Raw genomic sequence first — 16,245 nt, forward strand, 5'->3', positions numbered from 1 at the left:
TAGGAAAAGTTGCTGTCTTCATACAGTGATATAGATGCATTGTCATTGTCTGCCATGGTGGGGTGGCACAGTCTTGATGGCGGTGGCTCTTGTTAATTTGTATTAATGTCAGATAATTTAGAGTTGCGATGGATGTATGTGCACGCCTTGTGCTCTCAGGCAAAAAATTGGATTCATTAAGAAGACGGAGGAGCTGGTTAGGTTTTTTGGCCTCGTGGTTTCAGGTCACTGAGTAATGTGAAGAGATGGAGAAGGTCTTGGCCTGGAGGATGGGGGGAGCTGGTCAAAGACAGAGTGGAGAGGACAACACCCCCACACAGGGCCGCATCACTCACACTGACACGTCTCTCAGCGGACGCACGGTTTTGCTCCTCCACTCGTTCACAGGCAGAACAGACTGAGCATGTGACTGAGAGCGACAAAGTTACATGACAGTCCAGGGACGATGGGGAGGAAGTGATGGCTTCAGGTTGTTCTGCCTGCATGTATATCAATCAGGATAATTGTCTGTTTGTGTTCATTAGATGTGTGAACAATGTGCACTGGTTCACATGGCAGCACATGTAATTATAACTAATATGACATTCATAATTACACAAAGCACACTCAGTCATGCACACATTATCATGGATAAGCACGAGCTTCTCTTTGTCAAATGTGATCATGGACGGCCGATGAGGATGGCTTGAAAATCCAAAAAAACGTTCTTTCCGTTTTGTTCCAGACTCAGACTGTCAGGTTTTACCTCCTTTTGTTCATTACAATGCACACAGCAATATTTAACCAAGTCAGACGTCTTCATGTGTGACGCCTCCTACACATTCACAAGCATTACATGTTGTAGAGCACCACTGCTAGGCCTCCACATCCAAGCATCACCAGTCAAGTTTCTTTTTGATACCTCACACACACATGATATACAAGTTTTACACTCTGGCTGAAGACTTTGTGGGAGGCCCTGAGCCTTGGTTTGGCTTCTGACCTCAGCACAACTCCGCTCAGCGTTCAGAGGTCATTAAATCATGAGTACGTTTGATGTGTGAGCTGTGTGCAGCAGGATGTGAGAGGGGGGGAACAGCGAGCGCTCCCTTTATTTTTGTTGTGCATGTGGGGTTGTTTTTGGCATTCTGGCCTCCGTGTGGATGAAGCACACTTTCTACAAGAGTTTAAAAACAAGGGGCTTTTATTCTGTTGAACTTTTTATAGAACAAAATGGTCCATATGTTTAGTTTATGTGAGACATCCCCTTTGACTGTACATCAGGATCATTAAGTTGTGGTTTAACTCACTTCCATAATTCCATAACACTGACACATGGTTGTTGATTTGCGTTACTCTCGTGTCCAATCCAAGCATTTTCTCTCATTTTGCACAGTTTATTAAGGCGGCCTAGCCTAGCATGACTAATCATGTAAATAAACCATCTCACTTGAAAACGGCAAATCAAAAAACCTCAAATTAGTCTTCTCTGTATCAACTCACTGGTTCAACCTTATGCTGTTAGCCTTTGCTTGGTTCTGTGGGCAATTAAGCCATTAGCTAAACATCTGACCTTTTCTCTGCTGTGTTTTCCCCCATAATTTCTGGCATCCCTGCCAGAAATAGAAAAAAGTGCCCTGTAATGAATGCCAGGGGGTCTTTCCTGAGCAGAGCATCCTTATGGTGGACAAGTTGCTTATCAGAGTCCCTGATGACTGGCTATGTTTTGTGGCCACCGGTATGCTTCCATTTGTCATCTCGTGAGATCCTTGAACCGAGCCTGACCTTACCTCTCTGACCTCTAATCAGTCAAAGGGTCACATGGCATGTGGTTTTTTTAAACCTACTAATGGTGCTGACGGAGAGGAACCATGGCCAGCTATTGGCAACGATGAGGTCATCCAGGGGTGCTTTGATATGAGCATCTATAGGAATGCAAATGTGACCGGCTGCCTGACCACTACATTACAATGGGAATAACAGCAGCCTGGGGCAGACAGTGCAGCTGCCCATTAGTTCTAATCTCTAGGTTACATAAAAGACAAACATAATTAGGTTCTGTGTGTGTCACACAGGAGACAAATGCATGTGGCATCTTGTGTTGTTCAGAGACTTGTCTGACCTCAGTGGGAACATGAGAGTGATTAAGGAACTGTTTAAAGTGAAAAACGGGTCAGGGGTCATGAGTGATAAGTGAGGTCACACGGGGTCATCAGCAGTCTGGTTCATCAATTTTGTCTCATACATGGTCAGCCAAAATCCACAAAGCTGATCTGGTTAATGTATTATTTTCAGTGAAAGTCCCAACAATAGCATGCTCTATTCACCATTTGGCTAGACTGTAATTTATCACGTAGGTAAGCGAACGCTTGGCCATTCTTAGAGCTTTAAAGAAGTCAGCATGCTTCAGTCGCTACAAAGCCACGTGAGTAATTTACTTAATCCCAAAAGTTAATCAATAGCACATAAAAGATTGCTGCTCTAGCTGAAGGAATTGCAGTGATCTCATTGATACGCTATGCTTTGAGTCTTTCCGGCTCAAAAATAACACATCAAACATTTTAAGAGGTTCTTGCAATTACTAGACATATGGACGCTCTGCTCAGGCGGTGGAGCGCTTTTCCATTTCTCAACATTTGTAAAGCCATCTCATTCATCAGTGAGAGGCTGATGAATAAAGCCAGATGAGATCTCTGCTTACGCCTTCTCACCCGGACCGATAACGGGCATGAGGAAACTCTGCAGCTTTTTGTTTAATTTACTTGAAAACAGATCACAGCACATTATATTGTTTCTTTAGAAAGCTACCATAAGGAGTATTATAAATGTTATATCTGATCACTTGCTCACTTTAATACTGTCAACTAAAAATGAGCAAGAATCAGAAGTTTTATCTTTTCCTTTGTTACTCAGATGAGATAGGACTGAGGCAGTACAGTCAAAGACTTCATTCATATGGAAACTATTACTATTCAGCTTTCTAAAAGTAGATTGTCTGTTTACTTTAATCCCAAGTTAATGTGATATATATTTAGTGTAAAGGGCAGGGTTACTGTATACTTAAGGTTTGGATAGCTCCTGCAGCTTTTAGCGGCTCCCCTTACTGTAATTAAAGCTTTCGCTGTGTTAAGAGCTTGTGGGTGTGTGAATGTGGGTATGAGAGATTTTTTGTGATACATACCGAATACTCATGTGCCTTTTGTGGAAGAGTTTGGTAAGTGTCTAGTCTAGTGAGTATAATCTGAAATGCATTAACTTCATGTTGGCTTTCACAAGATAGTCTGTTGGATGCTTTTGTAAAATGAGCTAATAGACTATTTTACTGCTCTTGCATGTGTACCTTTTCATGGGCTCTTGCTTGGGTGAGCTGCAACCATGTCATTAAGTGTGCTGCCTGGAGCCCGGAGCAGTGTATATATACTCTGTCCTCTGCAGGGACGGGCGTCCCGATCGGAGTCTGCGTGTGCCACCCTCCATATGGTGGCTCGTCATTAGTTTTGTGGTGCCTGGGAGGTTCATCAAACCCTAGAGTCCAATCTCTCCACAGCCCTATTTCTACTCTACTGTGACATTTCTCTCTCTGGCCAATCGGATAAGTCACACATGGCTTCACCGCACGAAAGAACAGCAGCAGCCTCAAGCAGATGTTGCTCTGCGGACTGCCCATGGAGTGGAAAACTGGGTTTCAAGAACAGTATCTGAGTTATTGTTAAACAGTTCACTATGTCTTGGAAGGAGAGATGTGGTTTTAAGGCTATGAGCTAAGACCTCAGAGTGCAGATCTTTGTGAGGGCTAAAAATGCAGTAGGTTATGTTTTTCATCTCCACGCATTTTTAGATTGTGTGCCTCGGCAGCAATTTGAGATATGAATGAATAAAACAGGTCCCCTGTAGCCTTCGTATTTTACTCCAGAACAGTTCACATTTGTACAAAGATAGATTTCTCTCGAGTAAAAAAAAAAATAAAATAAATTGAGCAATCACAGAAATGCATGATGGGATAATAGTAATTGGATAGAACAAAAAAACCAAAGTGTCATTTTGAGCGGGGTTCATTGTACTCAAGTTAAGGAAGAGCAAAGATATTTTTGTCCACTTTTATTCTGTAATACGACCAATATTTTTCATATTCAAGTGTGTATGAAAAAAAGTCACTGGTTTCTTAAAAAGCTAAATACAATAAGCATTGGATCAAGGCACATACAAGACTGGCCAAAGGGCATACAATGCACTTTGGTTTTTCAATTGTTAAGAACAGTTAACTTCAAATTGTGGAAACATAAAAGTGTGTCCATTTGGAAAATAATACAAAATAATACTCATAACAAGGAGTTGCTGCCACGGTGGTAATTCTAATGAAAGACAACATGTTGTGTCTTTTTGGCCTGGTGACTAGAATGACGTACGGTACATGGTACTAAAGAATGCCGCCATTGTCATTTGGCCATTGTTGGCTTGTACAAATAGATAGTGGGGGGTCCTCTGTGTCAGCCTGTCCAGTCCACTTGTTTTGAGGAGTAGAGAGCTCCTTAAGGTCGGTGTGCTTTATCTGCCCTGTGCTGTGGCCTACAATCCTAATAGAAACACTCGAACCCTGCTTAGGTTGCTTTGCTGTGTCTCTTCTTGCGAACAGAAAAAAAATCACACACTGAACAAAGCAGAGGAATAAAGCATGGCACCTTTTGTTATTTGTACTCCACACCAGGTGAATTCTAGAGCGAGACTCTTAGTCCGTAGTATGGGGAGACAGCTACTGACTGCTCATTCTTTACGAGGGCACCATGCCTGCTTTGCAAATTAGATGATCAGCAGTGCCTTCTATTACTTCGTCATTTTTTTGCCTTTTTGTTTTTCAGACAGCCACAAAGTTAAAAGAATGACCTGTGCTTATACTACAAGGTTTTCTAAGGTCTGATTGTTCAACACAGCAATGAAAACCCACTTTCACAGTTGACAAGTCATCATATCTCAGTAGAACACAGAGTTTCTTTTAGTTGGTCGATAACCTTAAGCAAAAGAAATACAGTACAAATTACTACAAATTCCTAAAATATAGAATTGCAGTTAGTTACAATACCCACTGATGGTTCAGTGATGGCCTGCAACTGGAACGTCCTCCATCTTCATAAAATGTCCTTAAATATAAATTATATGGCAAATGTACAGAACATTGCTTCCTTTGTCTTATAGATCCAGTGTTTTGTAAAAGTCTTGCCACTCTTTTCAGTCGCGCACTCATCATGAATGGCCATGCGCAATATCATGAATGGGAATGGTCTGAATCTGGTATTCCACTGTCTCTGTAGCTCCTGTTGTTAATACTGTTCTCGCTGTGTGGGCTTTTGTATAAAGTCAGGCCATTGGGTGGGAAAATCGTGTGTATCACAAACTCCTCCTTGGACACAGGCAGGTGATTTATAGGTATCATTTGAAAAGAAGTCTCTCGTATTTCTAGAATGGAGTTGTCCTTCTTAGTGCCAGCCTCAGCATAGTCATCCTTTCTCCGACGGCCTTTGTTGTAGGTGCAGTTCCTGGAAAAAAGCGAACCGTTCCTGTGGACGTACCAGCACACCAGTGCCAACATGATTATTGCCAAAAGAGCCACAGCCCCTCCAATGATAGCAGCCAAAGGCAGACTGGAATTTTTGTAAGGCTCTTTCTCCTGCTCTCTGTTTAAAGTTGTGGTCGGGTTGTAGGATTTGTGAGAACGAGTCTCTGTCTCTATGCAAACGGGGGTCTCGTCTGACAGGTAAATGTTGCTGGTCTCCATGGGAACCATGCATATCCTATATGAAGACTCTGGCTCCAGCGCAGTGAGCAGGTACTCTGTCCTCTCCCCCTGCACGATGGTTTCAGTGATGGAGCCAAAGGCAGGGCTGTGTCCCAGCTTTAGCCAGCTGAGCCGTAGGGCAGTCATGGGCTGTGACACCCTCCATGATATGTGTATTGTATCTGCGTTACTTGACTTCACACTGATGGTGATGATCTTTCTGCCTGAAGAGCTGGTAGTGCTGTGGTAAGTCTTACTGATGTCGGGACCTTTGACTACAGGCCTTCTAGTCACAAACGTGGGCCACTGTGGCTGTGAGGGGCGTAAAGTGTTGGAGACTGTGCTTGTCTCATACGTGGGGGTGAGTTCTGAGTCTGAGCAGTCAAACATGTCTGTGGTTAGGTCTTTAATTGCCATGCCTTTGACCTTATCAGGACCCTGGCACATGAAGCCACGCACATTCACCTTAGATGGCAATGACCGCAGCCAGTCACGCACCCATTTCATCCTGCAAGTGCACTGCCAGGGGTTGTTGCGTAGCAGCAGCTGTGTGAGATTGTCCAGATCTTCAAACACACCTTGAGGCAGGCTGCTCAGGTTGTTGCCAGACAGGTCCAGACGATACAGCTGCCTAAGGAAGGCAAAAGCTCCAGGCGGGACCCGATTAATGTGATTATCTTGTAGCTGTAGCTTCTCCAAACTGGTGCCGGGCAGGTTGGCTGGTGGCGATGTCAAGGAGTTTCTCACAAGCGAGAGCTCAGTCAGGTTGATCAGGTTGATGAAAGCCATCTCCCCAATCCCACGGTTGTTGAGCAGGTTACCATCCAGGATTAGTCGCTTTAGGTTGATGAGATCTTGCAGCGACAGCTCTGAGATGGAGGAGATGCGGTTGTCATCGAAGCGCAGCTCCTCAATGCTCATGGGTAGGCCTGAAGGGATGGTGCTTAGGTGGTTTCTGGACAGAAAAAGCAGTCTGAGGTGATTACTGTCCCTGAAGGCCCCCTCCTCTATGCTGACTGCTGATACAGAGTTATCATCCAGGTGTAGTTCTTCAATGTAGGGAATTTGGGCTAAAGAGGAATGGGTAATCATCCGAACATTGTTCTCCTGAAGGTGGAGCTCTTTTAGCCCAAGAGGAAGATTAGTGGGGAACTCATCCAGATTGTTGCAGTAAAGGTAGATCTTCTCCACATTTGAGAGCCTGCGGAGCTCTGCAGGAATGCCCGAACTCTTGATGCGATTGTTTTGCAGAAAGAGCACTGTAGCATCCTGGGGTAGACCAGTAGGGATGGAAGTCAGGCCACGGTCATTACAGTAGATGAAAGTCCCATCACACCGGCAGACTGAGGGACATGAGGCAGAGGTCACCAGGGGGTTAGCGAGACCCAGCAGTAGCCCGACCCTGGTGAGGAAGAGGATAAAGGCCTTGCATTGACGCACCATCTTGAAGCTGTGTTGTCTGGCAGTCTAATCACTCAAGAGCCCCTGGAGAGAAGACACAAGGGTACATTTAATGCACAAGGCCTTTAAAGGAGAGCCAAATTCCTGTTCTCATAATTGCTGGGTGTTTGAAATGCTGCCTGCAGCACTTTCTAGATTAAACAACCGCTGAAAGAGTCGGTTCGAATTCCTCCTATTAAATTGATATGAATTGATCATTAGGATTTCCAGACACAGAAAATAAAATAAAACTTTTTTGTTTTTCACAATAAACCATTTGCTTTAGAGGTGGCTTTACATCACTTCTTTTTTTTTTTCTTGGCATTATAAGTTTAAACAGTAAAAATAGAACTGCTTTTTGTTTTCTTCTGTCTCATATGAAATGTTAATGGAACTTGTGAGCTCTGTGAATTGAATCTCTGTGCCTTGGATTCCGGCCCTGACTTGTGAAATGTAATAGCATTCCCTGGTTGTTTTACACGTTTCTGTATCTCAAGGCTGCCTTTCATTGCTATAGACCACGAGGGTGAACAAAGTCAGGCTTTGTTGATGAACTGTAGTGGAACCGACATACTCTTAAGTCCTGTTAGATCATTACCCATGCCTTTGGCCATTCAAATTCTGGGGTTTAACTGGCCTCTTACAAGGTAGGGTAGAAATATTGCGCCTCACAGAGAGAAGGTTTGGTGCAAGTGTTTAACGCATTAAGATCCAAGCGGGACATGTTTTAGACCATTTTCAGAGGTAACAAGATGAAAAGTGTTAGTTTAATTCATCCTTGCACGGCACTGTGTGGACCGCCTTTGCTGTAATTGTGATATGCCATACTTTTGAAAATGTACAGCTTTAAGAAGATATTTAATTTCATAATTCACACATTTTACGGCCGATAGTCTTGAAAGTAACAAAGCTGTGGTGTAAAGCAGAGGGTGCCAACTGGTTGTCTGTCTCTTTTTCCACTATCGATGCGTAGTTACCTTTTAATTAGGCTAATACTGATTTATTGCTTTAATTATGCATTCCTGCCATGACCCCTCTTCCTGCACATCTCATTAGAAATTGTGGTCTGGTTAGTGAAGTGGAAAGAAGCAAAGCCATCAGTATTTGTCATACCTGATTTAAACAATGTTGTAAATCCTTCCAGCCACCAAAAATCCAATCAAGATTTCCTCTAGAATTTGCTCTTATCCTTTCTGAAAGGAAAAGTTTGTCCAAAGGGTTTCTGGTGATATCCTGACCTGGTCAGTGTTTGCTGAGCTGATCCTTGTTTGGACGATGACCTCCTCTGTGTTGTCAGAGGCTCATGCTTTCAATGGCTTTACCATGGCAGATAAGCCTGTAGAAAAAGCATCCTCTCTCACTGACAAAGCGTACGCTCTAAGGTAATATTAAAAATCCTAATGGTGGTTGTTGAGACTGTGGAGCTCAACAGCCATAACTTCAAATGAGATTTGTTTGGTGTCGTATAGTGATCCTGGTGTAGGACGGGGTGAGCTTTAGGAAAGGCTCCTTTCTGCAGTCAGGCCCGACAGGCATGATGAGTTGACACAAAGCTGTTCTGAGCCATGCCAATCCCCCGTGCCACAGGCTCAATCCAGGCCTGTTCGCTGGTGTACTCCAGGTCTTCAGGAAACCCAGAATCCGCTGCTCTCTTGTCGAGCCTGTGTACACATTAATCCAGTGCTCTGGTCCCTTTTCCTGAAACAGATAACCGATGTTCTCCTCTCGTCTAAAGAGCAAAACAAGGCAAGGTGCTTATCCTTGTGGGCCCGGCCTCCTTCACACATCTGCAGCCTGAGTCAGAGCGTGCGGCCCTCACACCTGGTGTGGCGCTCTGGAAAATAACCAGAGGAAAAACATATTTAGTGCACACATTCAATCATTTCAAAATAACCTTTTGATGAGCCGGCAATGAGAGAGACATTTTACAAGGTTGGTAACATTTTGCTTTTGATTAATTACCAAGTGATTACCAGTTTTTAGTTTTAGTTTTTTAAATCAGAGAGAAATGTAAGAAAATATCATCCTCTGTTTCTCTGTTTTGTTTTTTTTTTGAAGCGGCCATTTCACTCGTGGATTTTAGTATTAGACCTTCAGTGAACTTGATCTGAGTACGTTTGGAAATGTGTTTGATAGTGAACTTCCTTTACATTGTGAATTCTTATTTAGAAATCTCCTCTGTTGTAGCCTGCTGACCTTTTGTAGCTGACGGACCACATTTCTTTTCTATGGTGATAAAGAAAGAATGTCTTTGCATACGAAAGACAACAGTGATGTCGACCCCGGCACAATGGCTGAGGGTGGAGCCCCTGTGCCCTGCTCGGTCCACTTCACTGCTTAGCTGAGCTGTTGCTGTGTTACAAGGGAAGTAGTCCTGCGATTAAAAAATAGTCTGCACTAGTTTAAAAATGAGCCTTGTCCGGATTCTGCACACGAGAGGAAAAAACAGACCGAGTGCTTACTCAATTACACGCATTGTTAAAAAGCACCCATGACAAACGAGGCCCATTTGAATTTTTTATGGAGAAGAGGGTGGCGGCTGCATCCATCCCTGTCAGCTCCTCTCTGTGACCCTTTACCCCCCCGCCCCGTCCCCTCTTAACGTTCTGTGAATGCTGTTTCTGTTGGTAAAAATAGAATTTCCTCTGCCAAAGAAAATGTTACGTTTCCTCTTGCTGCACAATAGCTTTGTGTCCTCACATGTGACCGTCCGTGGGCAGTAAAGTAGCACGTAACATGTAAAGGTAAATCAGGAACAAGGGGCCCAGCCATTTAACAGTTGTAGCCCATGACAAGGAGAAGATTAGGGAATTGAGAGGCTTGTAACTCGATTACAACTCCTGAGATGCTGTCTACTAATAACCCCCCCCCCCCTTCCTTCTGTTCCATCCAAACACGGCCCCTCAGTCCAGTATTACATTAGTAGTAGATTAGAGTCTGGGGAAAAAGCACCAGATGTGACCTCTAGTAACTTCTGGAATAAAGGAGTCTGACAAGGGGAAAAAGATGAAATTCACTAATGGAGTTTTAGAAAATGGCGGGCTGATAGAGGGATATGTGCTGTCTGTCTGTTGGAATGAACTTTTAATGCAGCACTTGGTCAAGCTATTTCAATTTGAAATAGCCCTTTTCACAGTTCTGTCATTTGAATATTGTTAAGTATGGGGTCTTGATTTAAATCCTTTAATTCATACCATTACATATAAGGAAGTAATAGTCTCTGCATTTCTGTCTTATCATGGGAGCCAAGCAAGACCACAGCCCTGTGAGACGGCTGGTTCTCTGCAGAAATGCCTTTCTTTGGCCACTACTACTGTGCTACCTGCTGGGGAAGCAGTGAGAGACGTGGTTATTCCTTGTATCTGGCGTTAATATCGTCAGAAAGAACAAACACGGACTGTAGCGTGATGAGAGGCCATGTTAGGCCCCAGTGTGATATAATACTGATATTGCTCTTTATCAGACGCCTGCTTTGAACATCACTTTACTTTATAAGGAGAATCGTCAAGCCTGGATGCTTTCTGCCTTTTTTTCTCCTCCTTTTCTTTTTCCACGCTCATCGGATTTCAGGAGAGTGGCCCCTCTCCATTGTTCGCTACAAGGCAAGCATGTGGGCCTTGTAGCCTGAGCAGAGGGGGTTTACATATTAAAACATTTTATTCAGGCGATTTAAAATTCCTCTAATTTGCACGGTCCATTTTGCAAACCTTTTCTATTGCTTTTACTAATAATGTACACCCACGCAAATGCACACACCTCCACACACGGGCTATTTTCATGTGCACACAGTCATTTTGAGAGCAGTGCAGGCTGAGTTAAACATTTTTAGTGATGGATGTCTTTCTCCATCGTTCTAACGAGCTCTGCCGGCCGACAGGAGATCTCTCTAGCAGCGAAAGTGGATTCTGCTTCATTTAATCCGAACTGGCAAAGTTAAATTGAGCTTCCTGTTAAAATTGTGTGTGTGTATACAGTTAGTTACCTTTCAGTGGGAGCGTGGGAGGCTCACACAATGCTGGACACTGATAGCCATTGTGAGCTCAACACGCATAAATGCACATTAGTCTACAACAACAGAGTCCAAGACTTTGTGCCCTGTAGTCATACACTGCACAAGAAAGGCTGTGGAAAACCTCAAATAGAAACAATTTCATGCCTGTCAAAGGTACTGCAGATTATAATGACTTTTAGTTCCGTAAAACACAGAATAATATTACATAGGCTGTTTTTAGGAGGGATAGAGCTGTAGAAGTAGTAATGGCTGACTATTAAATTATTCATGAGCTCTGAAATTAATTTTGAACCACAGTAGAGCTCTCCATTGGGAAATCAATGTTGTTTGTATCTGCTGTTGATTATTCCGTCTAATTCATAATATAGTTTTGAATTATGATTGATTGCACACACTGTCATTATTGTGGGTTATAATGTTTTCAGATTTTGGCCTCGACAGTGTGTTTCGTCTGCGCCGTCGCCTGGCAGGTTTTCAGACTTGCCATGAATTGTTTGTGGACGTAGGCTCATGCAGATATATGCTCTCACTGTGGGGAGGGACGCTGGAAGCTAACCTGGTAATGACTGAAATGCAGTGTATCGCCTGGTATTTACATTTTTCGTGTTACGGCTCTGTGCTGGTGATCGACGTGAGTTTTTGTCAGTTCCTGTGACACGACGGTACGGCCAGCGGCCTGCTGTGGTGGAGAGACACAATGGAACATTCATGGTCACATCTGAATTCACAGGAACACCGAAGACGTTTGAGCCGAGGAGAAAACGGACAGAAATCTAGATAGTTTCACAGATTTGGTATGTGGCCTCCTGGCGCTGTCTTTAGATGGGCTGAACAGATGATACTTTAGCTGCACCATTAAGAGCACAGAGAGGCCTGGGCCAGACGGGGGTCTCTCCTTTGTAACTGCCTGAAAGGAGAGATCTGTAGCAGCTGCAGTGGTTTTTCCCCACATGGGGGTGGTAGGCACTGCAAGATGAAATGTGTGTGTGTGTGTCAGTGTGTGTATGTGACAAGCGAACACCAAAAACACTAAATACTCATGTTAAGCTGCACACAGCAGCCCGTCTCAGCACAGGCCAGACACCTACCGACATTACAGAGGTGTGTGGACCTCCCTACTGGCCCATCTGCAGCTTTTCCTCACTCCTATCGTTTGCAAAGGTTTTTCCTGCAATATTGATGCTCTGCAGCCGTGTTTACACCTTTACTCTTACTAACCAATATGAAGTGATTTGTCTCCAGAAGCTTGGAATAGATGGAATAGAAGAAACTGCTTAGTGGTTCAATAAATTATGAAAGGAAGTGAATCAGGCCTCATTGGAGCACAGCGTTGAATCTGAAATGTGTCTCGCTTCTCATGAAAGTCTTATTATTACTTTTTTCCTAACGCAGTCATTCATATTTTATGCTTTAACTTTTCGGGGAATAGAGGATTCTGTCTGTAGTGACCTGGTTAGTTGTTAATCTGCGATGTGAATTCCCTCTGAAAGCTACTGACGGGGGACTTTAGCCCGAGGCAGTCATCACTGAAGACAACTGGGTCTGTCCTCATGTTTAACAGGATATTTATTTCTTTGTCTCAACAAAGAGCTGCCATTACATCGCCTGACAAGTTTGTGTCCTCCATCAGTGCCTGACTGAGACCAGGCTGTAGCCCATCTATATATCTATATTCTATATATCTATATTCTATCTCTGTATATTTCTATCTAGCACACAGGCTGTGTCAGTCATAGTTTAAAGCCGGGATGACCTTATTGTCTCATGAAGGCCATGTTAGATTGGATTAACAACTGTCCGTGCCCTGCTGTTGCCAATAAGACATTCAGCTTAAATACAGTGCGGGGGTGTCGGAGGCGCCCCTTTATTGCATTGATCCAAAGGGGTGACTATCAGGTTAGTATGGAGACAGAAGCCAAGCAGTGACATTAGAGCAGGTTTCATCTGGACACTCGGTCCCTGCAGCTGCACTCATATGCACGGTGTTTGAGTTTGGGGGCATCTGCTAATAAAACGTCGCGGGGGTGTTTAATGGGTCGCTGCTTCTGTGTGAAACTTCAATAGATTTTCTTCCAGCATGAAGCCCTCACGACGTAGGACGTGTTTTATTTTAGGGGGGTGTCCGCACAGGCTGCAGACACAGTGAGAGTGAGCGGAACGGGACGTGGCCACAGCAGGTCGCTCCACACGGTGACGCCTGAGTCTCCGCGGCCAACTCTGCGGGGTCTGCGCTGCGGTGTGAGCCGCGCTCCGGGAGCCTCCTGCTGCGGCACCGAGCCTCCACCACACACAGCCCCAATCACTGCAAGTTTGCGTATTCACCACTGATCACCCCCCCCCCACGGTTAGGGCGCATCACAGGCTGGAATGAGGAGCGGGCAGATCTCACACCGAGGCGGAGTGTGAAGCGCAGTTAGTGCGTCGCAACATCAGAGTCAGAGTGGAAACGCGCAGAAAAGCTCATGTGATGTGTGTCGGACTCATGCAGGGTGAAGGGGGGGGGGTGCGGGGCAGAGAAAGGTGCAGCAAGTTGCAGGCTGGAAATGACCAGATGGACAGACTGACGTGCGGCGCGTAAAACTACCGACAGCCTGATGTGGTTGATGGAGGAAAAGTGCGCTCTCTGGTTTCTGTCTGTCTCTAAATGCTTTACTGCGCCTGTGAGACGACCAGGGCCGAGAAATAAAGACTGAAGGAGGGGAGAGAGGGCAACTAATTAGACACAAGCTTCTCCTGAGGATTCCGCATGACTCTCAATTCCTTTTGCCAGAAAGAAGATCCAAAAAGATGAAAAGAGTGCATTCCCCAAAGGACTGTAGCAGCAGAAACACACTTACCTCCACAGTCAACCAAAAAACGGAAAGTAACAGGTATCCTCTTAGACAGGGAAATATTAATCCATCCAGGAGGGGAGCGGGTCCCACAAAGCTCCTCTCACTCACAGGGCTGGAGCTGTTTGGAGTCAGTCTGAGGCGGCTCTGCTATGTTTACTGGGCCCCCCCCACACACACATACACATCTGTAGGCTCTGCAGGGAAATAGGTGCACGGGTAGATCTCAATACTAATGTGAAGTTGTGTCTGCCTCTAGATTCAGTAGAGCACTGATGTCATCTGGAGGAGGGGCCTCTCTCTCTCTCTCTCTCTCTCTCTCTCTCCCTCCCTCTCTCCCCCCACATAGCAGATGCAGTGTTGGATGGATACACTAGGGGGAGTGGAGGAAAGGGGGAAGGCACTTGCATCCTTGTCAGATTTGTGCACTTTAAAGGAGCCTGTAGTGACTGGGTGGAAGGCAGTGCTCACTAGCAGAAAGAGAGGAAATGTACAGTAAGAGAGAGACGCAGCCTTTTACATGTCCCGCTCTGTTTTAGGTGGAGTCACACTTTAGTCTGCATCTTAGTTCAAATGCATCAGGATCATTTGTGAGCGTCGGCGGCGTCGTTAGCTGCTGGGAGTCATCGCTGATCTTTTTAAAGAGGGAACAACAGTAGCAGAAGAATTTAATCCAAACTCTAATCTTATAATCTAAGATGCCAATAAAAACTGTTACCAGACAGACTTTGATAATGAATATTTAATATTTAGTCATTTCTAACACGTATGAGACTAAAGCTAGTGCTGATCCCTACATGTTACTGTGTGTGTGTGTGTGTGTGTGTTGACACAGGATGGACATGTGACCGACCTGTGAGCTGCCGTGACATACCTGAACTAATCTGACTTTTGCCCCCCCCTGCTTTCTGTTTGACCCTCTTTGGTTTCATGTTTAAACGAAGCCAAACTGCGGGTTTGCTTCCTTCCAGGCCCCGAGCAGCAGTGAGTCACCCTGTTAGTCAAAGGGTTGTACAGCAGAGCTGACCCAGCCAACACTCTCTCCTGCCCTGCGTCATCTCCAGTGTCCCCCCCTCCGGCTCCCTGACAGAGCAGACACCGCGGCCCGCTGCATCGAGCTGCAGCGCGGCAGCTCTGCTCGTCTGTTGATGAATATCAGTTTCCTGTCGATGCCGGTGGCTGAACAAAGTGGAGGCTCTTTCTCTTTTCACTTTCATTCACTAAATAGTACTTTTTGTTCATCAGCTCAGTCCCATAATGCCGTTCAGTTGTAAATACCTGGAGGGTCTGCATCCATTTTCAGTAAGCAGTCAGTTTTGTGAGAGAGGTGTTATTCACTTGTTGTGAGGATGCATCAGGCTGCCCTGGAGGAAGGAATGACTGTTAGAGTAGCATTAGGAAGACAATAGTATTTTACTGACAGGCCAGTGGAAAGACTTAGTTCTCTGGAGAAGACCCCAGCTGACACAAAGTGATGTCATGTAGCACGCTTAGAGAAAACGCTCGTTTCATCTCCCCGTTTTGGCTCCACTTGTGTTTCTGTGCTGTGCTGTGTGCTCATGAGCTGCTGTGGCCCTTCAGTGTGTTACTGCCTCATTAGGGCGGTGTGGACGACACAGGAGCGACTGTCTGTGTGTCTGACCGCGGCTGACATCTCGTGCCCAGTTATTTTTCTGACCCCGGCCTCTACACATCGGCACACAGAGAAACCGTGATTGCCATCTTAACTGGAGTGCCTAATTGAACAGACACTTAAGCCTGGAGCATCTGCCAAAACTACTTAGACCTCCAGTGGAGTTTTTCCGATTTGTTTGCTTTCCAGCTGGAGTGGCTCTCACTTTTGTTCCAAACAATGGGATTACTAGACAAATATAAAATGTCTGCCTGAACGCTGTTTATTTGTATGAAAGGATGAACTAAAATGAGTGTGGAGGAGTTTGCACTGAGGATTAACGCTGATCTTAATGATCTGATCACATTGGTCCAGGTGTTTCATGCTAAAGTCTGCAGGGTGACAAAAGGTCAGTCTCGGACATCCTGACTTGATCCTCGTCTTCCCTCCGGGGGGGGCAGAGCAGAGAAACCTGCGCCTGACCTCACTGTGGCTTCCTCTCCTAAATCGACTGCAGACACGTCTGTCAGCGGCTGCTGATTGACCCCCTCTCTGTCGTACAAAGAGCCCCACTGGACGACGGTGTTGGGTTTCTGTTATC

At 45.0% G+C, this 16,245-nt stretch overlaps 2 protein-coding genes across 6 annotated transcripts in view; one reads left to right on the forward strand and one right to left on the reverse strand.

Annotated features, from left to right (window-relative positions):
• Window positions 1-16,245, forward strand: part of macrod2 (mono-ADP ribosylhydrolase 2) — a 361,037-nt gene that overhangs the window by 59,915 nt on the left and 284,877 nt on the right. The gene's annotated exons all lie outside the window — the stretch shown is intronic.
• On the reverse strand, window positions 4,681-8,532 carry flrt3 (fibronectin leucine rich transmembrane 3). Its single transcript, XM_070840979.1, has 2 exons — window positions 8,303-8,532; window positions 4,681-7,234 (listed from the first exon to the last, which is right to left on the reverse strand). Exon 2 carries the CDS (start codon window positions 7,190-7,192, stop codon window positions 5,240-5,242), a length of 1,953 nt encoding a protein of 650 aa, XP_070697080.1. The 5' UTR covers window positions 7,193-7,234; window positions 8,303-8,532; the 3' UTR covers window positions 4,681-5,239.

Source organism: Pempheris klunzingeri, chromosome 12, assembly GCF_042242105.1.
Source record: "Pempheris klunzingeri isolate RE-2024b chromosome 12, fPemKlu1.hap1, whole genome shotgun sequence".
NCBI lineage: Eukaryota > Metazoa > Chordata > Actinopteri > Acropomatiformes > Pempheridae > Pempheris > Pempheris klunzingeri.